At 55.4% G+C, this 16,573-nt stretch overlaps 6 protein-coding genes across 6 annotated transcripts; 4 read left to right on the top strand and 2 right to left on the bottom strand.

Moving 5' to 3' along the window:
* Positions 1 to 30: 30 nt before the first annotated feature.
* On the top strand, positions 31 to 1,170 carry GGS23DRAFT_592203 (electron transfer flavoprotein, beta subunit; the record flags this gene model as incomplete). The annotated part of the gene is made up of 3 exons (XM_051517848.1): positions 31 to 81; positions 229 to 901; positions 1,088 to 1,170. The coding sequence occupies 3 exons, from the start codon at positions 31 to 33 to the stop codon at positions 1,168 to 1,170; spliced, it is 807 nt and encodes a 268-aa protein (XP_051377139.1).
* Positions 1,171 to 2,707: 1,537 nt separating this feature from the next.
* GGS23DRAFT_545411 (small subunit of carbamoyl phosphate synthase) lies at positions 2,708 to 4,899 on the top strand. The gene is made up of 5 exons (XM_051514980.1): positions 2,708 to 2,730; positions 2,789 to 2,963; positions 3,031 to 3,316; positions 3,377 to 4,331; positions 4,408 to 4,899. The coding sequence occupies exons 3-5, from the start codon at positions 3,116 to 3,118 to the stop codon at positions 4,632 to 4,634; spliced, it is 1,383 nt and encodes a 460-aa protein (XP_051377138.1). The 5' UTR covers positions 2,708 to 2,730; positions 2,789 to 2,963; positions 3,031 to 3,115; the 3' UTR covers positions 4,635 to 4,899.
* A 722-nt stretch (positions 4,900 to 5,621) lies between these two features.
* On the bottom strand, positions 5,622 to 8,488 carry GGS23DRAFT_545408 (uncharacterized protein). The gene has a single exon (XM_051514979.1). The coding sequence runs from the start codon at positions 7,931 to 7,933 to the stop codon at positions 6,086 to 6,088; it is 1,848 nt and encodes a 615-aa protein (XP_051377137.1). The 5' UTR covers positions 7,934 to 8,488; the 3' UTR covers positions 5,622 to 6,085.
* A 1,321-nt stretch (positions 8,489 to 9,809) lies between these two features.
* Positions 9,810 to 11,416, top strand: GGS23DRAFT_609143 (uncharacterized protein; the record flags this gene model as incomplete). Its single annotated transcript, XM_051520251.1, has 2 exons — positions 9,810 to 10,395; positions 10,453 to 11,416. The coding sequence occupies 2 exons, from the start codon at positions 9,810 to 9,812 to the stop codon at positions 11,025 to 11,027; spliced, it is 1,161 nt and encodes a 386-aa protein (XP_051377136.1). The 3' UTR covers positions 11,028 to 11,416.
* Positions 11,417 to 11,888: 472 nt separating this feature from the next.
* On the top strand, positions 11,889 to 14,520 carry GGS23DRAFT_609141 (radical SAM superfamily-domain-containing protein; the record flags this gene model as incomplete). The annotated part of the gene is made up of 2 exons (XM_051520250.1): positions 11,889 to 11,928; positions 11,981 to 14,520. The coding sequence occupies 2 exons, from the start codon at positions 11,889 to 11,891 to the stop codon at positions 14,323 to 14,325; spliced, it is 2,385 nt and encodes a 794-aa protein (XP_051377135.1). The 3' UTR covers positions 14,326 to 14,520.
* Positions 14,521 to 14,980: 460 nt separating this feature from the next.
* GGS23DRAFT_545396 (mitochondrial outer membrane translocase complex, subunit Tom20 domain-containing protein) lies at positions 14,981 to 16,402 on the bottom strand. Its single transcript, XM_051514978.1, has 3 exons — positions 15,973 to 16,402; positions 15,578 to 15,823; positions 14,981 to 15,417 (listed from the first exon to the last, which is right to left on the bottom strand). Exons 1-3 carry the CDS (start codon positions 16,031 to 16,033, stop codon positions 15,188 to 15,190), a joined length of 537 nt encoding a protein of 178 aa, XP_051377134.1. The 5' UTR covers positions 16,034 to 16,402; the 3' UTR covers positions 14,981 to 15,187.
* Between the last annotated feature and the right edge of the window lie 171 nt (positions 16,403 to 16,573).

Here is a 16,573-nt window from a genome sequence, read left to right as displayed (position 1 = left end):
CCCACATAAAAAGACGGTCACCTCGCCACAATGTCGGCACTACGCATCCTAGTACCCATGAAGCGGGTGATTGACTACTCGGTACGTCCCAATTGCGATTGAGCGGGCAGCTTCACGCCTCGTGAAGGGAGAGAAGAGGGGGGGGGGACGGACGGAATGGATCGGGATCTCCCCAGGGCCGCGGGGGCTAACGAGAGAGTGCGCACGTGCGTGGTAACCAAAAACTAGATCCGACCGCGCGTGAACAAGGCGCAGACGGCCGTCGAGACGGCGGGCGTGAAGCACTCGATGAACCCGTTCGACGAGCTGGCGATCGAGGAGGCGGTGCAGATACGGGAGAAAGGGCGCTATGGGCCGGGGGTCGAGGACATCTGCGCGATCTCGGCCGGGCCGGCGAAGGCGCTGGAAGTAGTGAAGACGGCGGTGGCGTTTGGGGCGGACCGCGGGGTGTTCGTGCAGGTGCCCGAGGACGCCGAGGCTGGCGAGGACGGGCAGATGGAGCCGCTCGCGGTGGCAAAGCTGCTGAAGGCGGCGGTGGCGCGCGAGCGCAGCAACCTCGTGATCCTGGGGCGGCAGAGCATCGACGACGACGCGGCGCAGACGGGCCAGATGCTGGCGGCGCTGCTCGGATGGCCGCAGGCGACGCAGGCGAGCCGGATCCGGTTCGGCGAGGACGGTGCGGCGCCGGACATCGTCGAGGTGACGAAGGAGGTCGACGGCGGCGCCGAGACGGTGCGCGCGAAGCTGCCGATGGTGATCACGACGGACCTGAGCCTCAACACGGCGCGCTACATCACGCTGCCGAACCTCATCAAATCCCGGAAGAAGCCGATCACGAAGCTGGTCCTCAGCGACCTCGGCGTCACGAATGAGAAGCGGTTGAAGGTTCTCAAGGTCACCGGTATGTTCCTCTCTTTTCTGACCCCCTCCTCTCTCTCTCTCTCTCTCTCTCTCTCTCTCTCTCTCTCTCTCTCTCTCTCTCTCTCTCTCTCTCTCTCTCTCTCTCTCCGTCTGTCGCCCCGATATCCACTTCTAGCCCCTCTGTAAGAGACATTTGACATGCTAACTGCGGGCTTCCTCTCCGTAGAACCCCCGGCGAGACAGGGTGGCGGCAAGGTCGAGGACGTCGACGGTCTGGTGTCTAAGCTGAAGGAGCTGGGTGCGATATAGGTAACGAACGGGTAAACGGATAGACGACCTCGGAGCCAGCGAAGACGCGGGGTCTCCGTCTATGTTTATAGAGATAGAATATTCTTCTTCCTGGTAAATCTCAAGGGCTAGCGGCTATCCGCCAACCAGGGGTGGCCGAGAAGCTTGGGGCCTTAGATGTGTATTGTGGTCATTTACATATACCTAGGTACCAGCGGGATAGACACACATTCGGGTCTTTAAGGGCTCATTTAGGTACGACATCTAAGCGCAGAGGTCGAAGGACCGCAAGGGGAATCGAGAAAATGGACGGCCATTACTCGAACGTAGATGACCTAGATACATCGAACCAGCTTGATGAGCACGCCGGTGCATGTACCTATTGTTACCCCCAACCCCTCAGTGCCGACGCGCATAAAGTGGTAGGAGGCCCGACCCATCTCTTTCCCCGCGCTCCTGACGGTGATCCGACTAACATAAATTATACTACGCCCACCAACTGGGGCGGGAGGCTCGCCGCAGCGAATCAACATGACGACAGAGCGGCGCCTCGCCATGGTGATCGAGCCAATGACGGCGCGCGTTGTCGGAGGGGGAATATGGAGGTCCATACGGGTAGGTACATACAAGGCGGATGGGCCGCGATTAGACGAACATGAATTCTCCATCGCAGTCTTGACGTACGGTGGTGAAATAGCTATCAGGGGCCGAAAACGGCCTGGGGAAGAAGTAGGTACCTACTAGGCTGCTTCAATAAAGACGGCCAAGCCAGCAGATAAGGATGGCAACCGGTACCTACCGAAGTATCGCAGCAGGTGAAAAATACGGGAATGAAGAGTATTTGATTGGATGGACCCATGTATATTGTGGGGTTGCATGACTAGGGCGGTGGAATTTTCTGAGGTCGGAATCCAGTGATATATCGACCAGGCGCCCTTCATCACCTACCAGTCGCCCATCTGAGGCCTGAAAAAAGAGAGAAAACGCCTCTCAGCCAGCAGCCCCAGGCCGGCCGGTTCTTCTTCCTCTTTTCTGCAAGCACACATTTTTCCTCGGGTCTGATTTGGCTCTGGTGCGTGCCTCTCGACATCTCTCGACAACCTCTCTTCGCGTTCCCATCCCCGTCCCGGCCAGGAAGGAGCAAGGAGCATATACCTACCTGGTACAAAACAGACAGAGAAAGAGAAACCCGCAAAGACACCAATACCGAGACTGCCCATCTCTCTCTCTCTCTCTCTCTCGCGTCTCTTACATAACGCACATATACACACAACACACAACACACAACCTCTGGCATTTCTGCTTCTTTATATGCTACTTAGGTATATACCTACCTACGTATAACTAGGCATATTACCTAAACAGCCTGTCTCCTATACCCACCTCTTTTTTTCTTCTCTTTTCCCCATCTACGTCCCTCCCCTCCCTCTTCGCCCCATACAACACACACTACACACATTGGCAGAATCATCCAAACGCCTCGGGGCCCTGTCTGCATCGACATCTACCTCCCTACCCACTCTGGTCGAACGCGTTCCAGTTGCGCTTATGAACGGGCGCTCGTCAGTCTTCACATCACAGGTATGTTAAGTGTCAGATCGAGCCGTGACCTCACTCCTCAGCCCCTCCTCTTCCACAGCTGCCGCCGGAAACACGCAGCTCCTAGTACCTCTCCAAGGGGCCACGATGCAACTCCCTCATAGCTTCGTGGCCTACCTACCCTGCATCCCCCTCCACCCCGTGAGGCAGTAGCGAAGAAGCTATGCCCGCCACGAAGCTTGCTGACCGTTCCTGGCTACAGGATTATATCTCTGGTCTGTCCTCCGTTCTCGTGCTTTGTCAAACTGACTCACCACCCGTGCCACTGACGGTGCATTCTAGACCACTTGTGGCGGGCTCTCTCCGCTTGAGCGGCCATTGAATAGTCTCTCCTGCTCATCCCACCCCCTTTCCCGTTTTGGCTATCATGTTCTCCCGACTGGCTCTGAAGGCCGTGAGGCCGCCAGCATTCCGAGCCGCCGCCCTCCCGGGCCACACCCGGTTCGTCTCCACTACTGCCGGTCTCGCCGCTAAGGCCAGCCAGGGCAGCAGGGGCAGGCAGATGCCTCAGTCCCTGTCCCCCGGCACGAAGCCTGCCTCCGGCATGGAGGCTACACTGACCATCCGGGTATGTAGCAGCCGTGCTTTCTTACCCTGAGCCCACATCCTCATGCTGACCGAAAACAAGGACGGCCCCATTTTCCACGGCACCGCTTTCGGGGCTAACTCGAACATCTCTGGCGAAGCTGTCTTTACTACCTCTCTCGTCGGCTACCCGGAGTCGATGACTGACCCTTCCTACCGTGGCCAGATACTCGTTTTCACCCAGCCGCTGATCGGGAATTATGGTGTCCCGTCTGCACAGCGTGACGAGTGGAACCTGTTGAGACATTTCGAATCCCCCCACATCCAGTGTGCGGGAATCGTTGTGGCTGACGTGGCTGAAAAGTACAGCCATTGGACCGCGGTGGAGAGTCTAAGCGACTGGTGCGCGCGGGAGGGCATACCCGCCATCTCGGGCGTCGACACCCGCGCCATCGTCACCTACCTCCGGGAACAAGGCTCTTCCCTAGCTAGAATCTCGGTTGGAGACGAGTACGACGCCGACGAGGACGAGAGTTTCGTCGACCCGGGCCAGATCAACCTCGTCAAACGCGTCAGCACCAAGGCCCCCTTCGTAGTGGAGGCTCGGGATCCCAAGTACCACATCGCACTCATCGACTGCGGCGTCAAGGAGAACATCCTCCGCAGCTTGGTGAGCCGCGGCGCGAGTGTCACGGTGTTCCCTTACGACTTCAAGATCCAGAAGGTCGCTGATAACTTCGATGGCGTGTTCATCTCCAACGGCCCCGGCGACCCAACCCACTGCCAGTCCACCGTCCACAACCTGAGGGTGCTGATGGACACGTCTCAGGTTCCCATCATGGGCATCTGCTTGGGTCATCAGCTGCTAGCTCTAGCCGCCGGGGCGCAGACTATCAAGCTCAAGTATGGAAACCGCGCTCACAATATCCCGGCGCTGGATATGACCACAGGACAATGCCACATCACGAGCCAGAACCACGGCTATGCCGTGGATGCCAGCACCCTGTCGAGCGACTGGAAGGAGTACTTTGTCAACCTCAACGACGGCAGCAACGAAGGTAATTTTCAATATCTCTTCTCTCGTCCCTTCAACCTTGTCGACGTCTCTTCTCGACGCTAATTTACGAGATATAGGTATGAGACACGTTTCGCGACCCATCTTCTCAACGCAGTTCCATCCCGAGGCCCGCGGCGGCCCGATGGACAGCGCCTACCTGTTTGATAAGTATATCGAGGACGTGGCGGCCTTTAAGTCCTGTCAGACCGTCTACAAGGACAACCGCCCGTCGCAGTTCATGCTCGACATTCTTAGCAGAGAGCGTGTCGGCGTCCAACCCGAACCTCTGGCGAGTGCTGCTTGAATATGATGGGCAAACTTGCCCAGCGTCACGTCCTCAAGGAGAGGGTGTCTGCTTTCCCCGCCGCCTTGGTAAATTGGCTAAGCCCCTAAAAGAAACGTACTGAGTGATTCAGGGGGGCCGTCTTCCCACAGCTGTCAGCGTTGGGTTCTACATTTGGGCTGATCGCCGGCCTCTACTGTTTTGTGACGCATGTTGAGGAAGAGAAACCAACGTTTCTGTATTAGCCGAATCCGATAATAGAATACGTGGTATGATTTCTCCCAAACGACGGCCGTAGTAAATTCATGTGAATATGTGTCGTTGCGTAGCACTATGGGACACGCGTCAAATAGCCATAAGACCAACTATCCCAGCCAGGCAAGTTCTGCACATATCTACTCTATGGGATCTCGGCTTCGTATGTGTTGCCATCAAACCGCCTAGAGAGCTGGCTCCCGATTGGCACCATACGCGCGTAGGTCGATGAGGAGTTACGGTATGAGAGCGGCCGGGAAAAAACGAAGCAACTAGCTCGGTTCTGTGGTCGGTGTCTTGGGCATACCAGTGCCGCCGCCGCCGCTACTACTACTGCTGCTGCTGCTGCTGCTGCTATCACCCGCTTCCCGAGACAAGAGGTACGAGGGTGAGAGTACGTCGAGGCAGACTAGATGACGTTATATAACGCCGAGTCAGGCAGTCCAGTCAGCCCCCTCCCCCTGTCCTCTGCTCTTGTCCTCCTACAGTGGGCAGACACATCCGAGTTATGTCAGGACACGTCCTGGGCCCCGGCCCTACGTCAGGGACTCCCGGCACGTCCGCCGAATCTGGGTTGGAGCAGAGGGGGAGGGGGTGTGGGGGCGGCTCAGGAATAAGGGAACTCTGCGCAGCTCGGGCATAGCTTAGCTCCAGTCCCGCGGCCAGCACTCGATCGCGGGTTAGATCTTGGGGGGGGGGAGGGGAGGTTCGGATTCTTCCCCGCGGCACAATAGTAAGCATATTCTACCTGGGTACAAGTCGATGGCATATTTTGCCCTGGTTCTTATTTTCTTCTGGTTTTTATTTTATTTTTTATATAGAAAGAAGGGGTTTCTCTATTAGCCACATATCGCACACCACCTACTCTACCTAGCAACAGGTTCGGGGCTCGCAGCCCTGTTAGTCATCATGCCTCCGTCGAGGCCGGAGAAGAACAAGAGGAAGACGATATCAACTCGGAAATCAGTACGTTACGGTGGACCTCTCAGCATTGGGAGGGTTATCCCTTCTCTGCGCCGACGTGACCTTTCTGCCCATGATGTTCCCAGCCCAAGGCGCTTCTCTCTTTTTTTTTATGCTCCGGTGAAATGCCTCGTGCTTTTGGTTCCATGCGCGTGCGTGTGCGTTTCGTACATCCATATACAATGCTCGCGATACTTCCCACGATTCTTTTCAGCCGACCATAGCGCCTCGATCAAACCTGTTTCCTATCGACATTAGTAACGGCTGTAATTGTCGCGCCGGCCTCCTCTATCATCCCCGTACCGCGGCCGACCGTTGGGGCCGGAGGGGGCATGATCCTGGGGTCGAAATCGATCGCCGCCTCTAGGCACGCCGTGGAAAAGTGGCATGCCACCACCGCGACGAGGTCTACCACCACGGCGGCCACGTCCCGCGTCGCGTCCCTGGTCGTGCCGACGGTCTCGTTCTCGTTCGCGCTCTCGGTGAGGGGGGCGAATGCCTAAGAAGATCTCGGGACCTCTGTCAACGAGTACGTCGCCGCTCTCAAAGTAGTATCGTTTGTATTCTTTGCCGAAATCTCTGTCCTGGTCCATCGTCTTCGCTGCAGCAATTGCGTCGAGTCGGCGTCTGACCAGCTCGTCTGAAACAGGTTGGTACGTAACGCTAGGATAGGCATTGGTTGATAGTGCGGACTGGTCTACCCTGTCCATTCTGGATCCGCGACCTGGCTGGAAGCCGCGCGGACCAAGCGGCGCGCCCTCGACTCCCAGGAACGATCGAGAGGGCCCAGTGGGGATGGGCGGCTTGCGCTCGGCCTGAGGTGTTGGCGCGCGGGCAACCTGTTTCTGAGCGGGCGGCATGCCGTCGCATTCTTCAAGTCTTACGGCCACATTGCCATTGGCATCGCTATCGTACACGACTTCATAGCGGCTGCTAGAACCACGGGCGCCGGTCGAGGCCTGTTCCATGCTAACCCAATCTTCAAAGCGCTCTCGTGGCACGAAGTCGACCCACAAAGGCTTGCGGTTGGTCTCGTCGGGCCAGATGCGGCTGTGCAATGCGGTACGTACCCGTGAGGCAGCTGAGATACTGTCAAACACCACAAACGCATGTGTTCGGATAGTGTCAAGGTAGAACTCGACGATATTGGTATCGTCAGGGGGGGCACCGACCGGTGTAGCTAGGTCTAAGAGGTGATCTTTGACCGCCTGCGGGCGGAGGGGTCGCATAAAGTTCTTAATGTACAGTGTAGAGGTGGCAGGGTGGATGGATGGCTCCACGTCTCGCTCGATTTCGGTGGGATGCTCCGTGTAAGGCTGAAGGATTTCTCGGGAGGAAGGCTCGTCAGCTTGGGGTTCTTCGAAGGTGGTAGCTTGGGCACTATTTTCCGAGGATTGTCCACTCAGTTCGTCCCGGTGATGGCTGTCCGGTGGACTTGGCTGGGCAACGTTGTTGCCATGTTTGCTCTCTGGTTCGAGGGGGCTATCTTCCTTTGTATCGCCCATCTCGACATCCACAGGAGCTTGGGTGGGGTCTTCTTGCCTCTCCTCCAGGCGCTCAACTTCATCGAACTTGTCCGGAGGCGAGTCCTCGGCATGGGTCTCCTGGCTGTCATGATTCTCCTGTTTAGCTCTCTTGCGTGAAGTCTGCTCGACTGACGGCGGGGGGCTCAGAGATCTTCGCTTCCGCTTTTGCGAGTCCTGCACTTCTTCGGTAGGCTGTAGAGATGTTGGTCGGGGAGATGGGGGCGACGGTGGCTCTTGGGTCTCGATAGTCGTTTCCGAGGCAGCTTGTGTCGCGGAAGCGGCCTCACATTCGGTTCGTTCGATGATGGGCCTAACGGGAAGGGGCTCAACAGGGAGAGATTCTACAGAAGGGCAAGGTTCTGTTGCCTCGATAGCGTCTTGCTGTTGCTGGGATTCGCCATTAACATCCAGGACCTCTTCGGTCGCCGTGTCTGAGGACTGCGAAGCTGCTCTCTCAGACTCTGCAGCTTCCAGGCGTGCTACCAAATCAGCCTTGAGGCCGTTCTGGGGAAGTCCAAGACGCTTCAATTCAGCCTTTAGGTCAACGACCTTAAGCTTGTTCCAATCTGTAGCCATACTAAGTGAGATGAGGGCAATGCTTCATGCAGACGTGCACATTGCTTGGTGAGAAAGGTCTTGGGAGAGAGAAACCGGGAAGGCAGTTTATGGGCTCAGGGCGAGGCGTGTTAACGACAGACAGACAGACACACAGATATGCGGAGTCTGCGTGATGGGGGAGAAGAGATCACGAAGGCTGTCCAGGCATCCGAAAAAATCAAGGTATTAGTTAGGCTAGCGATAGACGAAGAGATGAGTAAGGTGAAGGGAGATGGTGAGCTTAAAGGAGGAGATGCTTAGGTCCTGCTCCAGGTATTTGCACAATTCAAATAAAAACTGCGGCCTCCAGGAAGGAAGACACGTGCGGATAAGCAACAGGCGATGGATGATAGATTTGTACTTAGAAACCCATATGTGTCATTGGGTTTTGGTGTAGGTTGAGGTTGGGCGTCGCGTGAATCGCGGTCTGCAAGTCGCAGTGTGTAACCCTTGACCAGGTAGAAACTTGACGGGCGGAGAATTAAGTGAAATATGTAGGTAGGTAGGTTAGGAGACAGGTTCGAGGGATGTGCTTCGACGCAAGCTATCTCCTTCTTTAGAAATGGATAAGTACTTAAATATATCTTGATATACTTATAATTCTATAGTATTAAATAAAGTAAATTTAATAAGAGTAGTTTTATAAGTTTCTTTCATTATAATTATACATTATAATTAGGCTTATTTAATTATATAAATAAAAAAATTATTTAATTATTTAATTATTTATTATTCTATCCGGAGGATAGTTATATATTTAGTAATTTTCGTATAATAAATAGAGCAGTTTTTAGAAATAATATATCAATGGATTCTTTTTCAGGAAAATATTTTTTCTAAATTATCGTAATTAACTAAGCTGAAAGAGATATAGATTAACTCTTTACGCTAAGGGAGGTGCTGGTAGTGAATATTGGTAAATGTAATACCTCGAGGCCGCACATATCGGATTGGGTACCTCTGTCCTCCCTCAGTGTAGGTACACATCTGCACACCTCGTCAGGCACAACAATGACAACACCGCAGACGTTACGAAGTGCCACAGCTCTCCGACACGTGGCAAGGTTCTTGCCCATCCGATTAAGAAGTATCCGGTGTTGCCTTAGGCAGGCATTTATACCTCTATATCTGGGTATCTAGGTACCTAGGTACCTGATGGGTAATTACAGGTACGTAGCTGTGTGTATGCGCTTAAGCAGGTACTCTCTCGGTACAAAGCCTGAGTACATAGGTACATCGACATGGGAACCTCCATTCCACCAAACTGCAAGGCTCCCTATAGACGCCATATCTGCATCAGGTACCTAGAAGCTACAGGATGGGCGGATATATGCAATCTATATATGCATCAGGTAACCTGCCTGAGCTTCCTTGGGAAGGTTCGACTCTGCTTCAAGCTCAGAGCCGGATGCAAGAGCTAACCTGATTCGCGAAGGCAAACGGAAAGAGGCTTGAGCCAGCAGCACCTTCATGGGTTGCCCGGCTCGCCGGATGCGGTCTGGTGATGATAACCTGTCTTTCGCTTTTCTTTCATACTCATTCTTGTGTCTCCTCCTGTTGCCAACCCCCCGGACTGCCTATGGTCAAGCGTCCGGGCTCTGTATAAGACAATGGATTGTGGTTGAACAGCTGCTGGTCGACTGGTTCCGTCGGGGGAAAATAGAGATGTTGAGTTGCCCCCTATTATTCTCGGCTATCCTACCATTGTAATCACCCTTCGATCTGAGTCCGAGTCCTTTCACTATCTGGTTTGCCAATTCGCCCGGCCCTCCCTATGATCCTCACCACTGTTTACTCCACCCTTCGACAGTCCTAGGCACATTAAGATCCTGACGAGGCATGTCTGATCCCGAAAATGGCTGAATTCAGTAGCTGGTTCTCACACGAAACCTCCGATGATATACCCACGGACGATACTGGACTACTATCGAGCAACAGCCTACACACGGATAAGATCATTCATAGTCACGCCGCCGAGCACACCTCCACGCGCGGAGGCGGGGAGAGTGGAGTACCGATCGCCGTCAAGAGCGAGCACGACGACGAGGTGGTTTTGGCAATGGCAGCATCAGCCGCCGTGGGTGAGGGAATCCACGCCTCTGTAAAGGACGGACTAGACGTGAAGGCAGACCTAAGCGCCAATCCGGACAAAGGGGTCAAATCTCTTCCAAGCAAAGAGGTGGCCATCCCAAGCAGTCCGAACGAGCCTGCCGCCGAACTGAGTAACGACCAGGAGAACGATCCTGACGGGGAATGGCGGCTCGAACAAGTCTACCTTAACGAGATTTTGAAGGCTCGCAACGAATACTCTCTCATGCCCTCAACCTGGAGGATGCACTTCCGGGGAATCCCTCTGCCAGAAGGCCTGTTCTATACCAAAACTCAAGCAGTGAGTCACCGGCCGAGGATATACGCTCATTCGGAACAATTTGATTACCGAGGTCTGGTACGCCCTTCTTTTCTTGCACCTACTTCTCCTCGCTGATTGCATTCCACAGGCGCCATGATGCTCCGTAGATTGATCGATCTTCATGGAAGGGTCCGCGACTTGCGGAAGGCGGAGAGGACGAATCCCGAATCAGGACGTCGAATTGTCAATCTTGTCAGAGAGTCGGTTCGGAAGGTGCTGCACTGGGCCGAGCTCGATGGAAACATTGCTAAGTATAGCAGCCAGCTCGTGGCCAACGTCCAGATCTTAGAGATGAGGGATGCGGACAGGTTAGACATGGATTTGCACATCCAAAGTGAAATGGCCGAGCTGGCTGTGCAATGGCGAGAGATCATGGACCAGGTTCCGGAAGAGAACAGGCCCCCGGCGCCAGTGCTGTTTGGCTTTGTCATATTCAAGCATATCCTGTTCATCGTGACGTTGGACGCGGACAAGCCGGACGCCGCCTGCCACATCCCATGCCAGCTGAACCTTTCCGAGAAGAACCAGCACCAATGGAACGCCCTGGCTATCATGATCACCGTTTGTTGGGCGCGAGACTTATTCGCGGATGTGGCAAAGCGAATACCTAATCTCGACCTGGAGGCACTGGAAGAAGGGCAGTCAAGTGACCCGGATGCTTAGGCAATGGTTTCACTGGTGGGGACGAACCCGATGCAGAATGAGGGCGGACATTGCATTCTTGTCGGACGTGTTATGTTTCTGTTGGGGTTGATCAGCTAGCTACATGGGAAGGACGAAGAGATATACCAACGTTCGCCAAAAAGTGTGGTTGCGTACCTATATACGGGCCGTCAACTCCATACCTATCGGAACAAAACGAACGTGCCGCCATTTCTATCCAAATACATTCCCGAAGACGTCCCCGGGTCAACCTGTTTCGGGACACTGTGGAATCTGTAGACTTTAATTCTACCTTAGGAGGTACCTAGGCACATGAGGTTAGGACGTCAACGTTAGGGGGTAGGCAGCGAATGTATTGCTCTCGTTAGATGCACAGTACATGATAAACACATACTTAGGTCTGAGCGGGTTCTCTACCCTTATTCCGGGGCAACCTCAGCCATCGACTTAATGCCAGGGGCTTCCTTGTGGGGCCTGGGGCTCCACTGGCCCAGTGAGTTAGGCTCGGTGCCGGCTCAGATCAATACTTGTGGGTATGAGGATGGGCTACCTCCTAGGAACCTACCCGGGTACCGAACTGTACCCTCGAAGGTTGGGTACAGGTACCTGATATATAGCAGTAGGTACCTATACACATATGTGCCGTCCGTACGGTAAGGGTCCACTCATAAAATATTTACCTAAGTTATCGTTGTACCTTCCTAGGCACGGCCCCTCCAAAATCTCACGAATTCTTCTGTACCTGCCAACGTATGTGCCCCGCGAACTGTCTTCAGAGGGAACGAAAGAAGAGAACAATAGGGCAGCGCATACGGGCGGTGTATACGGCCTCCCGATTGAGGCAAGAGTGTGGAGAGCAGGATGGATGAACCTGGTTTGAGGACGAGTAGATCTTTTGAGGGTGAGTTCTATCCCTCCCGATCTTGAGGAATGCCGGCTTACTCTCCCATCAGGTCTGCTCGAACCGTGGCACGAGCATCGAGCTGTAATATTGTTTGCGACAACTTGTATACTGGTAACCACCTGGCTCTGTATAGAACTGCGCCAGAATAGGAAGCCTCCCACCAACCCCTTGAGTCTCGACCCTCCGTTCACGAAGCCGATCACAACCGAAAATTCTCGAACGCCGCCGGAAAAGATCTTCCCGCAGTACGAGAGGGCGAAGGGCGCTACTACGACTGGGCCGCGGCGCATAAAGGGCGAACCACGAGGAGCAGAGCGCACGCGAAAGGGACCGGAAGACAGTCGCCAAAGACCGATACAGGTGCTTGTGTTCTACTCTTCCCTGACTGGCAGCACAGAGGGCACTGCGAATGAATTTGCCCAGACACTCGGGGCTTCTCTGGGCCAGCCAATCGATGGCTCCAAGAGCCGTTTCCTGCGGCCTCTCGTCTTAGACCTGGCCCAGGCGGACTACGATGAGTATTTCATCAGCGCGCCGAAGCCCGCAGATTCTGGCACGCAGGTGGACTATTTTTACCTCTTGTTACTACCGAGCTACAATATAGACACGATCAACGACAACTTCCTCGAGCATTTAGCGGAAACACACCACGATTTCAGGATCGACACAGCGCCCCTATCAGGAATATTGGGATACTCGGTTTTTGGCCTTGGCGATCGGGAGGGCTGGCCGACAGAGGGCGAGGGGTTTTGCTTTCAAGCGAAGGAGGTTGACAAGTGGATGGCTAAGCTCACAGGCCGCAGAAGAGCCTATCCTCTGGGTATGGGGGATACAAAGCGGGATTTGAAAGAGAGGCTGAGCGAGTGGGCAGACGGTGTGATGGACGTCTTAACACATGTTGCTCGTACTGGAAGCTTGGGCGAGGGCGTGCCTGGGAGTGGAGAAGCCGTCGAAAGCGATGACGAATACGCCTCCGGCGGAGACGACGACAACGACGGCGACGACGGGGAAGTTATCTTAGACGAGCCAACCACGACGTCAAGAGCACCGCGGAAGAAGAACAATGCGACTTCAGGGGATATTGAGGACGTCGAAGATCTCGGGAAGATTATGAAGGCTTCCCAAACTAGCACAGAAAAGCCGGTCAGCTCCACACCCATTGCTGTGGACTTCACTACCTACAATAATAAATCCGCATCGAAGCGACCGCCCCAGACAATCAAGGAGATGGTACCTAAGAACTCGCCGACGTATGCGTCCCTGACAAAACAGGGCTACACCATTGTCGGTTCACACTCGGGAGTCAAGATCTGCCGGTGGACTAAATCCGCACTGCGCGGGCGCGGGTCCTGCTACAAGTTCTCGTTCTACGGCATAGCGTCGCATCAGTGCATGGAGACGACGCCGTCACTCTCGTGCTCGAACAAGTGCGTCTTCTGCTGGCGGCACGGCACAAACCCTGTCGGGACGAACTGGCGCTGGGTCGTCGACCCACCCGAGGCCATCTTCACGGGTGTCAAGGCCGGCCACTACCAGAAGATCAAGATGATGCGGGGCGTGCCGGGGGTGCGCGCAGAGCGCTTCGCCGAGGCGATGCGCATCCGGCACTGCGCCCTGAGCCTCGTCGGCGAGCCCATCTTCTATCCGCACATCAACGAGTTCCTCGCGTTGCTGCACGCCGAGCGCATCTCCTCCTTCCTCGTCTGCAACGCGCAGCACCCGGACCAGCTCGCCGCGCTCAAGGCCGTCACCCAGCTCTACGTCTCCATCGACGCGAGCAACCGAGACTCCCTCCGCCGCATCGATCGCCCGCTGCACCGCGACTTCTGGGAGCGCTTCCTGCGCTGCCTCGACATCCTGCGCGAGCGCCGCTTCCGCCACCGTACCGTCTTCCGCCTCACCCTCGTCAAGGGCTTCAACGTCGAGGACGAGGTGGCGGGCTACGCGGACCTCGTCGCGCGCGGGCTCCCGTGCTTCGTCGAGGTCAAGGGGGTCACGTACTGCGGCTCGTCCTCGGGCTCCGGCGGCGGCGGCGGCGGCGGCGGCGGCCTCACCATGGCCAACGTGCCCTTCTACGCCGAGGTGGCCGCGTTCGTGACGGCGCTCGACCGCGCGCTGCGCGACCGCGGCCTCGACTACGGCATCGCGGCCGAGCACGCCCACAGCTGCTGCGTGCTCCTCGCGAGCGGGCGCTTCCGCGTCGCCGGCCGCTGGCACACGCGCATCGACTACGCGCGCTTCTTCGAGCTCCTCGAGGAGCGCGGCCCCAACGGCGAGTGGACCCCCGAGGATTACATGGGCGCCGAGACGCCCGAGTGGGCGACCTGGGGCAACGGCGGGTTCGACCCGCGCGACGAACGAGTCGACCGGAAGGGCAGAAAGATCGAGACCTAAAAGAAACGGGCGAAGCAAAGGACGTAGCAGAGAGCAGTAGGAGTCCTAGATCCTCCTTTCCTTAAGGTTAATAAGCCGGTTTGCTGGTTAGTTAGACTGGGTGGGCCGGAAGCGCACATGAAAACAAAAAGGGGCGGAGGGGGCCTGCGTGCATGTATATAAATATATATACCGGGTAATCAGCTTGGCGAGGAAACGAAAGAGAAGATTAGGAAAAACCGGGGTTGAATCATGGATCCGTCATTTGTCTATACCGGCCACAACCGCCAAACATGGTTGTGGAAAATGTATACAGTCGGAGCCGCCATCCCCCGTCGTCGTCGTAATCGTCGTCGTCGTCGTCTATTGGAACGGCCGCCCCCAAACATAACTTATACAGCCCTCCCCTCATCACAGGCCGGAGTATATTATATCATACATGGTATTTCTATTCGGTCCCTCTCGTCTCTTTCTCACCCCCTTTTGTCTCTCCCCGCCCCTCTTCTTCTCTCGGAGACGGCGGGACCGTTCCGCCGCCCCTCGAAAAAGCCCGAGTGAGGCCTCGCGAGCTTCTTCTACTCCAACCCGACGGACTAAAGACAGGGAAGAAGTGAAATCAATAGAAAGGGGAAGGGGAAAAAACGGAGAACATGGAAATCCGAATGCATGCACCTGCTTTTTTTGTCGTTTCGTAAGGTAAAGAGTGGAGGGAGTATCATCGTTCATATAATCGTTTTTCGCAACTGGGAAAGGAGGGAGGGGGCGGATGAGCTCCAGCCTGTCTTTGGCCCCCTTCCTCCTATCGAGTCCTCGGTCCCATCTCTAATCTAGACCGGCAGTAGGTAAGTCCGCAATATTGATGCCCGGGCTGAGATCCAAGTTCTTATCGTAGGCGATCATCTCGGCTAGAACGTCTAATACGCGCTGCAGGTTTTCGAACGTATAGGGTTAGCGGGATTATCCTAGCCTGGCCGAATGTAGGGCGGGATGGTGAGTGTTTGCGTATTATTACCTTGTCCACGGTCTTGTCGTAGATGGAAATTAGGTCTCCTGGGGTCGGGTACACCTTCAGAGCCTTGTAGAAGGCTAGGCCGGCCTCCATCGTTTTGGATGCTGCGGACGCGCTGGGTTAGCTTTATACACCTCCTGAGCTTCAAGCTCGCTGTCCACCCGCGCGCCCAACCGCCTAGCGCTACGTCACGCAGGGTAGCGGCATTGTGTGCTTCACTCATAACAAGGAACGGTGGGGATATGGGTGGGGGATATGACTAACGATCGGCTGCCAGGAGCTCGCCCTGTTGGACTTGATCCATGAAGAATTGTTCCCTTTCGTTGACGCCGGAGGGGTAACCTGCCCCGGCAGCCTCTTCAACGAGCCGCTGCACATCCCTGCGCTTCTTCTTAGACTGCGCGGCGGCCTCCTCCTTCTCGGCGCGCGCGTGCCGTCGCTCCTCCCGCCGCAAGTTTCGTCGGAAATTGGGGTCTGCGCGTCGTTGATAGTCGAAGTAGACCGCGTATGCTAATTTTCGGCAGAGGGAGGGTGGCACGTATTAGCTGACGTCCGGCACTCGAGAGATGAAGGGGTTGGCAGACGAAAAACGCGAGAGAAATGCGGTGGTAGCTGGCGAAGTAGTGGTAAGTAGCAGAGAAAGAGATGCGGTGACGCACCGAGAATACCGGTTGCCGCCGTTGCAGCTGTTATCGACATTATCGTGCTTGGCTGGACCATATTGCCAGAGTGGGTAGGTGTGCGTAGGCGGGCGTGTGGGTTCGTTGGGCGAGGCGAGAAGGCCGGAGAGGTTGGGGAGTCTGGGGAGGGAGAAGGTGGGATTACGTGCGGCAATGATAAGCTTGGTGCTTGAAGACGGAAGAGCGCGTAGGAATAGGCCTGATCTCGCGAGGATCGCGTGGGCTCGCCGGAATAGATGTGATGGATTGGCCCGGCGACTAAGGCGGATTGTCAAGATAGAAACCGATGCGAGATGGTAGGGTGAATAGAGCAGAGTCCGAGGATGAGTTGCAAAACGAAGCAGAAGTAGCAGGTTAAGGCAGAGCAACCTTCCATAATTTTTTTCTGACGTGCAATCAGAGCTCGGCCTGGGACCCCTGCTCTTTCTCCCGGCTCTCCCTTTACTGAGTACGTGTAAATAGGTGGGTAGGGTAGGTACCTAGGTAGTACACGCATACCCATCCAGGTAACTTAGGTGCCTGATGTAGGTACCTTCTGTTGATGTGTACGGTACCTATACCTAGGTACCTTGGATGTCTC

This window comes from Durotheca rogersii (genome assembly GCF_024521655.1).
Source record: "Durotheca rogersii strain YMJ 92031201 chromosome Unknown GGS23scaffold_1, whole genome shotgun sequence".
Classification (NCBI taxonomy): domain Eukaryota; kingdom Fungi; phylum Ascomycota; class Sordariomycetes; order Xylariales; family Xylariaceae; genus Durotheca; species Durotheca rogersii.
This window is presented reverse-complemented; position numbering and strand designations above follow the sequence as displayed.